Source organism: Epinephelus lanceolatus, chromosome 6, assembly GCF_041903045.1.
Source record: "Epinephelus lanceolatus isolate andai-2023 chromosome 6, ASM4190304v1, whole genome shotgun sequence".
In the NCBI taxonomy this organism is placed as follows: domain Eukaryota; kingdom Metazoa; phylum Chordata; class Actinopteri; order Perciformes; family Serranidae; genus Epinephelus; species Epinephelus lanceolatus.
Genome location: NC_135739.1, coordinates 1,500,738 through 1,514,986, shown reverse-complemented (window position 1 = coordinate 1,514,986; position 14,249 = coordinate 1,500,738). Strand labels below are relative to the sequence as shown.

General features: G+C 44.7%; 1 protein-coding gene across 1 annotated transcript; it reads right to left on the bottom strand.

The window, feature by feature from the left end:
• Nucleotides 1-3,313: 3,313 nt before the first annotated feature.
• Nucleotides 3,314-13,923, bottom strand: LOC117254256 (tetraspanin-33). The gene is made up of 8 exons (XM_078168428.1): nt 13,739-13,923; nt 11,189-11,246; nt 7,628-7,752; nt 7,427-7,501; nt 6,870-6,965; nt 6,667-6,795; nt 5,603-5,764; nt 3,314-5,474 (listed from the first exon to the last, which is right to left on the bottom strand). The coding sequence occupies exons 1-8, from the start codon at nt 13,793-13,795 to the stop codon at nt 5,331-5,333; spliced, it is 846 nt and encodes a 281-aa protein (XP_078024554.1). The 5' UTR covers nt 13,796-13,923; the 3' UTR covers nt 3,314-5,330.
• Between the last annotated feature and the right edge of the window lie 326 nt (nt 13,924-14,249).

The following is a 14,249-nucleotide window of genomic DNA, read 5'->3' as shown; positions in this document are numbered from 1 at the left end:
TTTATTTTGAAGTACAGTGAATTTCAGTCACACAGCTATTTTGACCACGTGGCCCAAAATACTTTTTCCTGCAGACTTACATTTTGAGCGTCACAAATGATTTGTTTCACTTTCGAGATTTGATTCATTTGGTCCGATAACATTTCTGAAGTCTCAGCAGGCGACTGTTGAAGAAAGTATTTAAAGACGACTCGATGGAGGAGATTCACAGCTCAACATACAGAGTGATTTAACCTCGTATTTAACCCAAACAGTGTTGCCTTGTGAGTCACTGCACGTTCCCAGATAAGGTTATTCTGTACCGATCTATGGTTTGGTGAAGTTTCTATTGGTTCACCTGGCTCGCCCTGAATCACCTCGACTGTCTCTTGCCGAAGACACATATCTAAAAAGAGACTCTCGTTAGTTGAGCCTCGGGCGGGGGGCATCTCACTTCCTCTGAACCTTGGGAGCTATGGCCACAGAGCCAGCTAGGCGCCCTTTCCTGGGCAGCTGTGCTCCCTCTGCCACAGCTGGGAGACTAAAGATGGAGGGTGTTCATTACAAAGGTCAAGTAGCCCGACCTTTAGGCCTGTTTTAGGCCTTCTGCTGACCCGACTGTTACCTTACGCATAACTGTCACCTTTCCTTTACTGGCCGAGGCCAACGGCTGGAACACAACAGCGACCTCTAGCTCACCTGGACTTGTGTCCTTCACAGCGCCAGGCTTCAGTTCCAGCCCACGGCTCTTTGCTGTGTGTCGCAAGATTAAATCCTTTTTTCCTTATTTAAGTTAGTGAAACGCTAAACTGGAAGTTTGCCGCTCAGCCGACAGAAGTCTCTAGTGCGCCTGCTCCCCCACGCCATGTCCATATAACCACCGGCACTCCGTTGAAACTTTCTCTGTTTCCTCTCCAACAGATGAAGTAGATGCTTCTTGGATTTTCAAAAGATTAAACGGAGGGAAATATATATTTGATTTGTAACTTGGAAGTAATTGTTTTAATGATTTACGTCATTAGGTCGACTGTCTGAGTCCACGTTTCCTCCATCTGAAGAGAAAACCTTCCAACGGCTCTGATTTGCGTGTCTGTGTCAGACTGAGCACACAGACTTGAACAGAGAGCTGCAGAGGGAACACATGGAGGACGTCGTCACCAACATGCTGCTATATTTAACACACTCGCAGAACGCTGCACTCATTAATCCAATAAAGTGAGCGTGAGGCCGCACGGGACTGAATCCCTGCGACGACACGCAGCCACAGGTGCTTCAGCTGCTAATCTGCCACCACAGATTAAAGTCACTATGAAGACTTGATGAGTGCTGGAGGAACAACAGGGATTAACCAGGTTTACTGAGGGGTCCCCTAGCTTTGCATGCTGGGAGTTTCTCTCCTCAAGGACGTGTACAGAAAGCATGTGTCACTTTGACTTCAAAAGAAGATGCTCTAATAGATCATTTAGTTTCACAGTGAATGGATTAAAAAAGAGCTGCAGCTCTAAATGAGAGGATGAACACAGTAACAGAGCATGAAGTGATTTCATGGACAGAGCTGTAACACAGCCGGTTATCAGCAGCATCCATGAGGTCTGACTGTGGCTGTAATTAACACTGCAGCCTGTAGGGGTCACCAGCACAACACCAGACAGGTTCAAAACAGGAAGCGTCTTATTTTTCAGTTCTGGTGCCAACTGTCTTTCTTTATTAAAACCTTTATATTAATGAATGAGGAAAAAGGTGGCACCAGTGATAGGCGTGGCTGGAGGGGTTATGTTTCCAGGTTACCGTCCGTCCATCCTTATGAACATGATATCTCGAGAACACCTTGTGGGAATTTCTTCTGATTTGGCACAAACATTCACTTGGACTCGAGGATGAACTGATTATATTTCAGAAAATAAGAAATGATTGATTTAATTGAATTATTTTAATAGATCATTTATAGTTTTTATAGTTTATGTAGCATGAGCATATCATTTTGTTGCTACTGTACCAAAAAAGGAAGAAAACAAAAAGTATGACAGAGCTGAGTTTTCCTTTTTAAAGCATAAATAACAAAAGGCACCCACTGCACTGTCTGTATTTACGCCCCTGCACCGAGTTTGGAAGAGCAACTGAATAAATTAGAGATATAAAAAAGCAGTAATTACCAAAACACTTTCACAGGCCTCCATGCTGCTTTCTACTGTTACTAACCTGTTCTCAGTCTGTGACGGTGAGATATACATATTGTCTGCAGGCAGTGGGGAAGCACTCTGTTGCCTATTTTAAACTGTTTTTTCCCCACTTAAAAAAAAAAAAAATAAGACTAGCATAGATTTTGATGGTAAAAGGCTCAAAGTGACTGATGGGAACAAAAGTTTTTGATAACCTCTCTGGACACGTTCACACTGTCAGCGTACGTCCACTAAGAGTCGGTTTTTGCCACTGACGGGTTCAGATTGTTTATCTAAGTGTCAAAATCCTTGTTTCCACCCAGCAGTTGAGTTTAGAATTGTTTCTGTCTCCACAGTGTAAAGTTGTGGATGGTCCCAACAGAAGCGTTCCTTAGCGTCCCCATGTTTGGTCCCCCCTCTGTTGGGGTACCTAGCACACAGATCTGGTACTAAAAGGTGGAGCTAGAAACCCTGCAGTCTGATTGGTCAGTAGAGGACGCTCACTCTGGTTTTATGTAACCTCTGTTCATACATCAGTAAACTACAACTATAAAATGAAAGAGAAAAAAATAACTTCATTCACTGGGCCGACTGCCGGCAACTTTTAAGGTGGAACGTTAACTTGTAATGTTACTCAATGCATGAGTTGATGACGTGAATCCATCAGCACACCTTAAATTTCACTGTGACAACTTTGACCATCACTTTAGTTTTTATATGACACACACTTTTAGTAATGACTTTAAAAATATAGATTAATTTGGAGCGGATTATGTGAAGGTCATATATTCTAATCCTCACTTCCTGTGGGCTACAGCAACACTAAACCCCTGAGCTTGCCTGAGAAGGACTAAATGCACAAAGCTGCTATTTTTAAATATCCCATGGAGAGAGACTCTCACTGCAGCCTGTTCTATTTTGTTGTGAAAATGTGGGCGTGCAGCCTCGTTCTGTGGACGATAAACCAGGTGCAGACTTCCATCTGTGTCACCGCTGATGAGGAAATACAGCGAGTGCTGGACGGAGCAGTGAGTGACAACAACCCCGCCCACATTTAAGAGGACTGTCTGAACACACCGAGGGTCTAGGTACCATGTCTGAAGGCTTACTGCTGGTTCCAGAGGGACTGGACTGAAAGGGTTTGGTGGAGACGGGGCTTTAGTAACTGGCTGTGATGAGTTTTCACCAGGATTTATGAACATGTTCAGTAAAAATACACATTGTTAATACACACAACCCAACACCTGTTGTATTAGGACAACACTGCAAACATTACATTTTCATTAATCCACAAATAACAGCTTTTTATGAAAAATACATCTTCTCACATAACGATGACAAAACTAACTTTCTTTTAAACCATTTTCTTTAACCCTCCTGTCCTGGGTCAGTGTGACCCGCTGCGTGTTTTATCATCCAAAAATCATCTAAAATCCTAATAAATGTATAAAAAAAGAGACGAGACACCGCCACTGTTCAGGGTCAAATTAACCCGTTCACTTAAAATCAGACCTTTGAATCATGTTCTGTATTGAACTGAATGACTTGATGTCTTTGAGTCACTGTGATCCTGGTCGGCCCTGGCACCGTCTTTATGGTGTTTTCTGCACACAACAGCTTAACCGATATCGGTAATATCAATTTCCTCATCTGATTGTTGGTAATCAGAATCGTCATAATCAGAATTGACCTCTAGATGGTCTTCATCTCTTCATCTTCACACACATCCTCCTCTTTTTTACTGTTACGTTACATGGAGCCTCCATGGCTGTTGTCCAATGTGAAACGTACCCGTTTCATTTTAAATGTTGATCACACTAATTAAGAGCCAGCAGAAGAAGTTTCTTACTGAAACTAGAATTACCGTATTCATCTGTAAACCCGTCAGGTTGCAAAAACATGCATCCTTCACACACAGAAGATCTATACAGTCAGCACAGTTTCAAGATTAGAGTCACCAATTCAGTATCTGACCAAATGTCTCCCCTTCTGTTCCTGAGATATGACGTTAAAACATGATGATGTCACAGTCAAGCTGACCTTTGACCTTTTGGATGTAAAATGTCATCACTTCATTATTTGAGTTAAACAGTTGTGTGAAGTTTTGTCCTAACTAGCAAAGTAATTCCTGACGTTTGGCTAAAAATGTGTTATTTGAAGTCACAGTGACCTTGACCTTCGGCCACCAAATTCTAATCATGTCATTGTTGGGTCCAAGTGCCAAATTTGAAGAAATACGCTCAAGGTGTTCTTGAGATATCGCGTTTACAAGAATGAGACAGACGAGGGCACAGTGACCTTGAAATCTGACCTCTGACTAGCAAATTCTGATCACTTCATCGCTGACTCAAAGTGGATGTTTGTGCCAAATTTGAAAAAAAAAAAAAAAAAAATTCACTCAAGGCATTTTTGACATGTCATATTCATCAGAGGGTCATAGCGACCTTGAACTAAACAGTGAACTGATTCGAATTTGGCAGTCAAAGCGCATGTTCATGTCAAATTTGAAGAAATTTCCTCACAGTGTTCCTGATATTGCACTCTCAAGAATGAGACCGATGCAAGGTCACGATGACCTTGAACTTTGACCACCACAATCTAACTGGTTCATCTTTTAATGAAAGTGGACATTTGCGCCAAATTGAAGAAATTACCTCAAGGCATTCTTGACATATCACTTTCATGAAAATGAGAGGGGTGCAAGGTTATGTTGACCTTGACACTTGACCTTTGACCACCAAATTCTAATGACTTGAGCATTTAGTCCAAGTGGATGTTTTTGCCAAATTTGGGAAAAAATCCCTGAAAGCGCTCTTGAGATATTGCAATCACGAGGAGACATAAAAACACTTTTTTTACACATATTTTTCAGAGATTTTCAAACTTTAAAGAGTCAAACTGAGCTGCAACATAACAGGAGGGTTAATAAAAACATTTGATGTAACCCAAAGATGTTTTTACATGAGGTAGTAGTTCAACCGCCAAACTCTCCAAGTCCTGGAATAAGACATGGAACCTGCCGACCCGCTGTGACAGCCCGAGGCACGCTCTGAAAATACCAAAGTGTGAATTCACAGTGAGTGCAGCATGTCTTGTCTCGACCCATCTGATCAACAATCAGCCGTTTATTATTTGACCCAGAGTGAGAAGGAATCCGTCCCCTCCATCAGCTTCAGACCTCAGAAACAGATTTCATTCGTCATCAAAGTCGGCAAAAGCAGGAAGCCAGTAGCTGTCCTTTCTTTCAGATCGGCTTTGAATTTCGATTTCCTTCTTGAGTTGTTGGACTTTTTTTATCCTGGAGATCTGAGCAGCAGCCAGACAGATCATGCAGATCTGCAGGAGGAAACATGAACATGTTAGAGACTGTTGTATTTTCTCATTAACCCAACGATTCACCCTTCAGATGGCAGCTGAGTCCTGTTTTTTTTTTTTTTCCTTAGATGAACTAAAGCAGCCGGTACCTCGAGCAGCAGCAGGCCGGCAGTTAGTCCGGCCACCAGCAGCAGGTTGTTTTTGGCCCATGAGACGATCTTCTCCAGGCAGCCGATGGTGAAGATGTCCTGAGCGGCTGGACCCTCCTTCAGCTGCTGCATCCCATAACCACACATGGTGTTCAGCACCGTCTGCAGGAGGACACAGCACATACCTCAGAGGTGAGAGGTGTTGAAGGTCATTGTCTCTCTGTCTGTCCCCACTCCCTGTCCATCTCCTCTGGTCTGAGTTCACGGTCATGTCTCAAAAAACAACACGCCACATAATCATTTACACACGTTTTTAAAATAACACTCAACACATCAGCTATCACAACCACCACTAGACAGACAGACACACAGACAGACTGTGATTGTGCAACCCAGTCTCCAGAATATACTTTGTACGTTTCTACAAACCACAAATACGTTACATTTGTACATTATGTAGTGGATATGCTGCATCTTTCAACAACTCTGTGGTTAATGTGTGGTTAGGTTTTGGCAGAAAAATCACTTGGTTATGGTCAGGAAAAAAAAATGTTTTGGTTTAAAATACCCTGCTTTGGTGGTACAGTCCTGGCAGGAAACTCAGTGATGTCTCAGTAAAAAACAACTGCTTCTCATGCTGGTATCCCCGCTGCAAAAACACCATGGTTGGTGCCTGAAAAGCTGCTGAAAAAACAGCAACAGGTTGCCTATGAAACACCAACATTTGGCAGCTGCTGGAAAAACACTGATCAATTGTTACAAAACACCCACTTTTGGAGTCTTAAAATCTGCTGGAAAAACAGCAATGACATGTTACACAACTCTCATGTTTGGTGCAGAAGAAGCTGCTGAAGAAACAGCAACAGGTTGCCTATGAAACACCAACATTTGGTGCCTAAAAAGCAACTGGAGAAACAGTGATGGGCCAAAAGATAAGCTGGAAAAACACTGATGAATTGCTACAAAACACCAACGTTTGGTGAACCATAAAAATGTGACGTACTGGTGGTTTGCAGAAACGTTCAGTGCCAACATCTCCTTCTAGTGAGTGGGCGAGTTCTGACCTGGTTCTGTAGGCGAACGCAGCAGGAGAAAGGAACTCCACAGACCTCCAGACTGGGGTTTGTGTCTGAACACTCAAAGTAGGCGTTGTGGGACCAGTCCGTATAGCTCTCAACTCCACAGCACTGAAACTACAAACACAACAAACTAGATCATAAAGCTCCTGACGCTGCCTCTCAGTCACTGAATCATTCTTCTTCTTCACCTTCTTCTGGATGAAGTCGATGGCGTTCTCCAGGTCGTGGTCCTCCCTGTAGCGGACGATGGCTTTCATCATCAGCTTCTCCGTCCTCTCCATCACCTGAACAACAAGATTTGATCAGATTTGTTTTGTTTTATTTGGTGATTTATTTGAGTTAATCTGAACCAGACTGATGAGTCTTTTGGACTGAAACGATGAGCTGGCTGCGTGGCGTGAGTCTCACGAGTCAAACAGAGGTTGGGCAGTTTGGAAAAAATCAACCGGTTACTCGTCATCCTCCAAATCTTTTCTCTTGTAAAAACAAAAAGTACTTTAATAAGATTTCACCTTTGTGTCACGTGTGTTTGTTTTCAGTATGGACTGAGCTCACTGTTGCCCCTTGTGGTTGTTGGGGGAAGTGACTTGGATAAACGACACGGTGGTGAAATGTATTTTACTGGACGTGTTTCAAACTGTATTTTTTCTGTTTTGCATGAGAGTAGACTTCAAGGAAAAAGTCACCGTGCTGCAGGAAGTGATGTGTTTATATTTCCTGTCTCATCAGAGCACAGTGATGTTACCATGTCAGTGAAGAGGTATCCCACGACTCCAGCAGCGACCTGCAGGAGGAGGACGGCCACCAGGATCCCCAGAAACTGCAGGAACAGCCAACACAGTAAGAACACTGCACCACTGACATGCAGAACAAACAGCACATTAAACACACAGCGACACGTCACACTGAACCCGACACAGCCCAGCTGATCAGTGATGAGTCATACCGCTTTCAGCAGGCAAATGGCGTTACGCAGCGCCCCAAAACACCCCAGGAACGTAATGAGGAACATCACAGAGCCGACGATGATCAACAGCAGAGCTGGCTCCAATGTCAGGGTGTCAACCACATCTACACACACACACACACAAACAGAAAGAGAAAACACACTGTTGAATTCTAGCCATTGTAGCAAGTAAAAGTTGAAACATGTCCGATAAACTTTCTGGTTCATCTTCAGGAATGTTATCAGCAGCATTGTCAGCCGCCACTCTGCCAGGGATGTTGGCATCTGAGACCAACACACCTTTTGCAGCAGTTTGATACACACCAGGCGAGTCAGTTTTAAGATCCTGACACACAAAACTGACTGGAGAGAGCTAGTGGCGACAAAAGCCCTTCTGAAGGCTGTGTCTCAACCAAAAAGTTGCACACAAACACACCGCAAAGACGACAGCTGACAGCTGACAGCTGACCAGCTCGTTCGTTCTGCTCCTGCTGAGAGGAAGTAACTCTCCACAGCAGCAGACGGCGGTCGTCTGTATTCATCATTCAGAACAGGAAACAGGAAGAGCGTCTTGATGCTAGTTAGCCAGTTAGCACATTGAACGCCAGTGAACAGTAACACAAACCATCAGGAAACGTTTCTGCTGAAGAGAAAAATAATCTGACCTTGTGGAACAAGTTGGTTTTTGGGTTGTCCATTTGTACATATACATACGTCCGTTTGTCCTGTGCTTGTGAACGTGATATCTCAAGAACACCACAAAGGACTTTCTTCAAAATTTGGCACAAATGTCCACTTGGACTGATTGTGTGATGAACTAATTAGAGTTTGGTGGTTCAAGGTCACTGTGACCTTGTCTGTCTCATTCTCATGACTTTCTTTAGATTTGACACAAACGTCCACTTGGAATTTTGTGATTGAAGGTCAAAGGTCAGTGTGACCTCACAAAACATGTTTTTGGCCATAACTGAAGAATTCATTCACTAATTCTGACCAAACTTGACACAAATGTCTAACAGGATAAAATAATGAAGGTCAAAAGGTTAAAGGTCAGCTTGACTGTGACATCATCATGTTTTAACGTCATATCTCAGGAACAGAAGGGGAGACATTTGGTCAGATACTGAATTGGTGACTCTAATCTTGAAACTGTGCTGATTGTATAGATCTTCTGTGTGTGAAGCATCCATGTTTTCACTGACATGGATGGAGACTGTCAGAGACACTGGACTGGTGGGCGGAGTCATACAACCACAGGGTGGACTGGTGGGCGGAGTCATACAACCACAGGGTGGACTGGTGGGAGGAGTCATACAACCACAGGGTGGACTGGTGGGCGGAGTCATACAACCACAGGGTGGACTGGTGGGCGGAGTCATACAACCACAGGGTGGACTGGTGGGCGGAGTCATACAACCACAGGGTGGACTGGTGGGAGGAGTCATACAACCACAGGGTGGACTGGTGGGCGGAGTCATACAACCACAGGGTGGACTGGTGGGCGGAGTCATACAACCACAGGGTGGACTGGTGGGAGGAGTCATACAACCACAGGGTGGACTGGTGGGAGGAGTCATACAACCACAGAGTGGACTGGTGGGTGGAGTCATACAACCACAGGGTGGACTGGTGGGTGGAGTCATACAACCACAGGGTGGACTGGTGGGTGGAGTCATACAACCACAGGGTGGACTGGTGGGAGGAGTCATACAACCACAGGGTGGACTGGTGGGCGGAGTCATACAACCACAGGGTGGACTGGTGGGCGGAGTCATACAACCACAGGGTGGACTGGTGGGCGGAGTCATACAACCACAGGGTGGACTGGTGGGAGGAGTCATACAACCACAGGGTGGACTGGTGGGCGGAGTCATACAACCACAGGGTGGACTGGTGGGTGGAGTCATACAACCACAGGGTGGACTGGTGGGAGGAGTCATACAACCACAGGGTGGACTGGTGGGAGGAGTCATACAACCACAGGGCGGTAATTCTAGTTTTCCAAATCTAATGATGTGCCTTGAGGAAATAAACCTAAAACCAAAGTGTTTTACCTACGTTGTTAATTTACATAGAAAAACACCGTGTGCATGTTACGAGCAGAAACTGTACATTTCTTATGAAATCGTAAGTTTATTTTGAAAAGACACAACAAACGTAAACGTAGCAAAACTGATGCAGGAGGGAACCCAGCGCGGCATATTTTGACGCGTAGGTCCACTGACAAAGCAGTGAAGTCAAGTTGGGATGAGAACGTGTTGGGATGGCGGACGTACAAAACAAATGAAGTACGTTGTCAGTGAACATTTTGCTGACACGTTCAGCAATGTTTCACCTGTAACTGTACAGCATAAAAATAACTATTTTATTTTAATGCCAAAAATTATCAAATATCCCGTCTTTCAGAAATCAATGATTTGTGGGGAGTCTGTACTGTGATTCTTTCTCTCTGCGTGTTTCACTGAGGGCGGTACCCGTCCACATGCTCGGAGCGGAGCACAGCGGAGGAGAGACCGGTGAAGTGAACATTACTCCAGTTGGCGACAACTCATTACGACATGTGCAATAAAAGCAGCTGCCACAGGCTCATCGATTTTCAGCCAGCTCTGTGTAATCCTGGCGTGTGCAGATGAACAGTGTTTGGTTTCGCCCTGTGTTATCGGCGCCTGCAGCTCCTCGCCTGTCCGCCAGCAAAAATCCACCAGATGAAATCGATGATTGAGTCACTTCCTGCTTTGTGTGTGAACTGTACCAGTTATTACTGAGCTGAATTTTATACTTTTGTTAAATGTTCTCGTTGTTACGTGGAGTCAGTTTAATCAAACTTGTGATTTACATCCTGTATTTAACTGGATGAACGAACCCGTCCCAGTTTGAAAAGTACGTGAAAAAACATACAGAGAACATTTGTCAAAGACTCACAAGATTCTAAAGTCCAGCTCAGACCAAAGATCGGCTACAAGACGAAACTGTTTTCAAACGTTGCAGAGAAAAGTATCAGCGCTGTGAACTGGACTCAAGCCAGCTGATGGTGTCACCTGACACTCTGACACAGCTGGTTTTAAAGCACGTCACCTGTTTCAGCAGCCAATCAGCTTGTAGTGAAGTCTGCTGGTCAAGTCAAAATAACCACAGACGGCGTGTTGGCTTGCTGCAGCAGGTGCTCCGTCCCCACAGAGCCCTCTGTTTCTGTCCTCACAGTGTGCCGGTGTCAGACGGTGGGTCACTGCTGCTGCTGGCTGTATGTGCTTATGCCCCGCCCACACACACATTCTCATTGACTGATGAATTGGCGCTGGTTATTTATATTATTGTGGTGTATTGATTATGAATACAGTCCATCTGATGCTGGTTTTGGAGTTGTTGACTAGAGATGATACACCGTGTCATTGTGGTCACTTCCTGTCAACCAGCAGCTTTTTACAACGTTACAGATCGGAGCGATGACAGTGGTTGTTGGTTTCAACTCGTCTCGTCGTGAATCTTTGGTCTGAACTGGACTCAAAAGTTCAGGATATGAAAAAGTTTTGTTGAGTGTGTTGTAATTATTTTCTGACTGACCTTTCTCCTTGGCAATCTTGGCGTAGATTCCAACCGCTGTGAGGATGGCGCTCACAACCTGCAGATGATGTTCATCGGGGGAAGTGACCCACATGAAGCACAGATAACATAAAATCAGACAAAATCTGAGCTGCTGGAAATTCTTTTGATGCAGCTAGGCTAACAGTTTCCCTCCTGTGCTAAGATAATTCAATTTAATTCCAATGTCAGTTTTATTTATAAAGCCCAATATCACAAATCACAATTTGCCTCACAGGGCTTTACAGCATGCGACATCCCTCTGTCCTTATGACCCTCACAGCTGATCAGGAAAAACTCCCCAAAAAACCCTTTAACAGGGAAAAAAAATGGTAGAAACCTCAGGAAGAGCAACTGAGGAGGGATCCCTCTTCCAGGACGGACAGATGTGCAATAGATGTCGTACAGAACAGATAAACATGATAAAATAAAATGATACATTAAAAGAAAGATCAAACAGATGTGGGCAGACAGTAATCACATCAGATATAATAACATTAATTTCTGTAGTAATAATAGTATTTCAGTAGTTAATATGTCATTAGTGCTTATTAATATATGATAGTATTTCTATATGTGACAGTAATATGTGTGCAATAATAATAGTAGTAGTTAGGCTGAAACATGACCCGGAGCTATATCTGTTCAGGTGAAACTGATCATCATCTGAATCATCTGACAGCGTGGGTTAAAACTAATCTCAAGAATCTGTGTGGGTGTAGACGTGTTTCTGCTGGTGAGAGGATGAAATCCTGACTTTGGGACTTTGGGTCTAACAAAAAGTGGGCGTGTCTGTGAAGGGGAGGCTGGTGGGTACCAACAGAACTTTCATTCAGACATCTTTGAGGTCAGAGGTCGAGGGACCTCAGTGAAACGGCCATGCCATTTTTCCCTCGTCAAAGTTGAACCTAAATTCAGTATGTCATTTAACCCCCTCCTGAGGAGCAAGACATGGTCGGTACCGCTGGATTCTTTAGGTCTTCTAGTTTCACATGACACCAGCATCATGTCATCACTCTCACTTTAAAACTCGGCCCGCTATGTGAATTTGTGAATCCTAGGATGGTGAAGATATGACCCGCCTTCCTCTGCCGTACGCAGCGATCACACAGGAAGTGTTTTGCAGGTTACAAAATGCGACGTACGTCACTCTGCCTTTTTTTCTAAATCGAATGCCACTAAAAAACACTTGCTGCGCCTTTTTATTGTTGCCAGGCAACCAGCCCATCACCTCCGTACCCTAACCGTCCCGTGTAATCAATCTACTGTTTATTTATTTATTTATTGTATGTAGTGTACCCTCCAGTAATCAGTTGCTGCCATGTTGAGGCAGAGGGTGCTGTCTGTAGCTCTGGTTGAGGGTGAGAGGCTGTCAGCAGATAAACAGAGATCTGTGTGGGTACATGAGACCCTAAAAAAGAGGCTGGATCATGGGGAGTACCACCAGTTGGTCCAGGAGCTTCTCCTCCATCATGGGCATATTTTAGGACGACTCAGGGGCAGTTTGACATAACAAATATGAATAGTGGTCCTACCAAGTGACAGAGCACCACCAGTTTGTCCTCCATTGTTTACCAACTGTAAACAATGGGAGAAAGAGCAGACATGACGTTGGGCGTTTTTTTCCGCTCTGAGTTGAAACGCCAGGCGCCTAGAGCGCAGAAACATGAGGCACGTAGCAACATAAAAACTGCCTCAAGCTGCTGAAGCACTTCCTGTGTGATCGGGGTCTTACTCTGCGTCTGACTGGTTTACCTCGACATTCCCACCCTAAGGTTCACCAATCCAGCCAATGAAGGTAACCAGTACTAGCGGAGCAGGGCGGGTCGTTCCGTCACCACCCTCGGCTTATATAGGTCAGCCGGGACCTCTGGTACCCTGTTGGGTCTTAGAAGGTTAAAATTCAGTTAAAACATTTTGTTGGTCACTTTCCTTTGTGACAGTATATATATATTTTTTTTACTTAATAACTTTTAACATTTTGTGTTTGTTTGTTTTCTTCCAGGCAGCAATGAGCCTCCATATAAACGTCACTGTGTGCTGAAGCATGAGGACTTCATTTCATCACACACACCACATACTTTTGGCCATATGTTGAACAGGTACATGTAAATCAGTTCATATCACGTGTCAGAGTGGATCTTTAAAAAACAGTGTTGAGATTTTTTTTTTTTGACGCTATTTAATTTGTACATAAATGAATTGCTTCTTTTCAAACTTGTCACAGTGAGTTTGTTCTGATCGAGTTTTCCTCGCGAAGAGAGAGCGACCTCACTGATGAATGTGTGAGGCGACATGTTTGATCCACACAGAGACACTCACCCACAGACCCTCACCCACAGACCCTCACCCACAGACACTCACCCACAGACCCTCACCCACAGACCCTCACCCACAGACCCTCACCCACAGACCCTCACCCACAGACACTCACCCACAGACCCTCACCCACAGACACTCACCCACAGACCCTCACCCACAGACCCTCACCCACAGACCCTCACCCACAGACCCTCACCCACAGACACTCACCCAGAAGACGTAGCAGCAGATGAACAAAGTGTACTTGATGGCTCTGTATCCTCTCATGTCCTCTCAGCAGCTCTGTGTCTTTCTGTCAGACTGCAGTCGAAGTCTGTTGGAGGTTTGTTATCTGCTCACATGAACGTGTGTCGGCCTGCAGGACACATTCCTGCTGTCAGGATCATCTCTGCTGCTGCAGCTGGATGTCGTCCTGCCGTCACACTGAGGGAGGAGGAGGAGGAGGAGGAGGAGGAGGTGGAGGAGGTGGAGGAGGTGTGGACCTGTCACCGTTGAATCACAACAAAACTTCACTTTTACAGGACCCAGGCTGACAGTCGTCAGTCCCGGTGGTGTCCTCCAGGGGGCTCCACTGTGTCGTCTGCAGACAGAAACTTTAACTGACCCTTTAACAAAGAACATGAACCTGATCCACAGCTCTGACTCTCTGTGTCCTTCAGTTAGTCTCTCAGCAGATACTGTTGTTACCCTCCTCCTCATCCTCTTCACCTCCTTCCCTCCT

Coding starts and splice junctions, on each gene's coding strand:
- LOC117254256 (XM_078168428.1), bottom strand. CDS start 13,795: ATGAGAGGATACAGAGCCATCAAGTACACTTTGTTCATCTGCTGCTAC. Junction 11,247..13,738: donor TCTGCTGCTACGTCTTCTGG/GTGAGTGTCTGT, acceptor CATCATCTGCAG/GTTGTGAGCGCCATCCTCAC. Junction 6,796..6,869: donor TCGACTTCATCCAGAAGAAG/GTGAAGAAGAAG, acceptor TTGTGTTTGTAG/TTTCAGTGCTGTGGAGTTGA.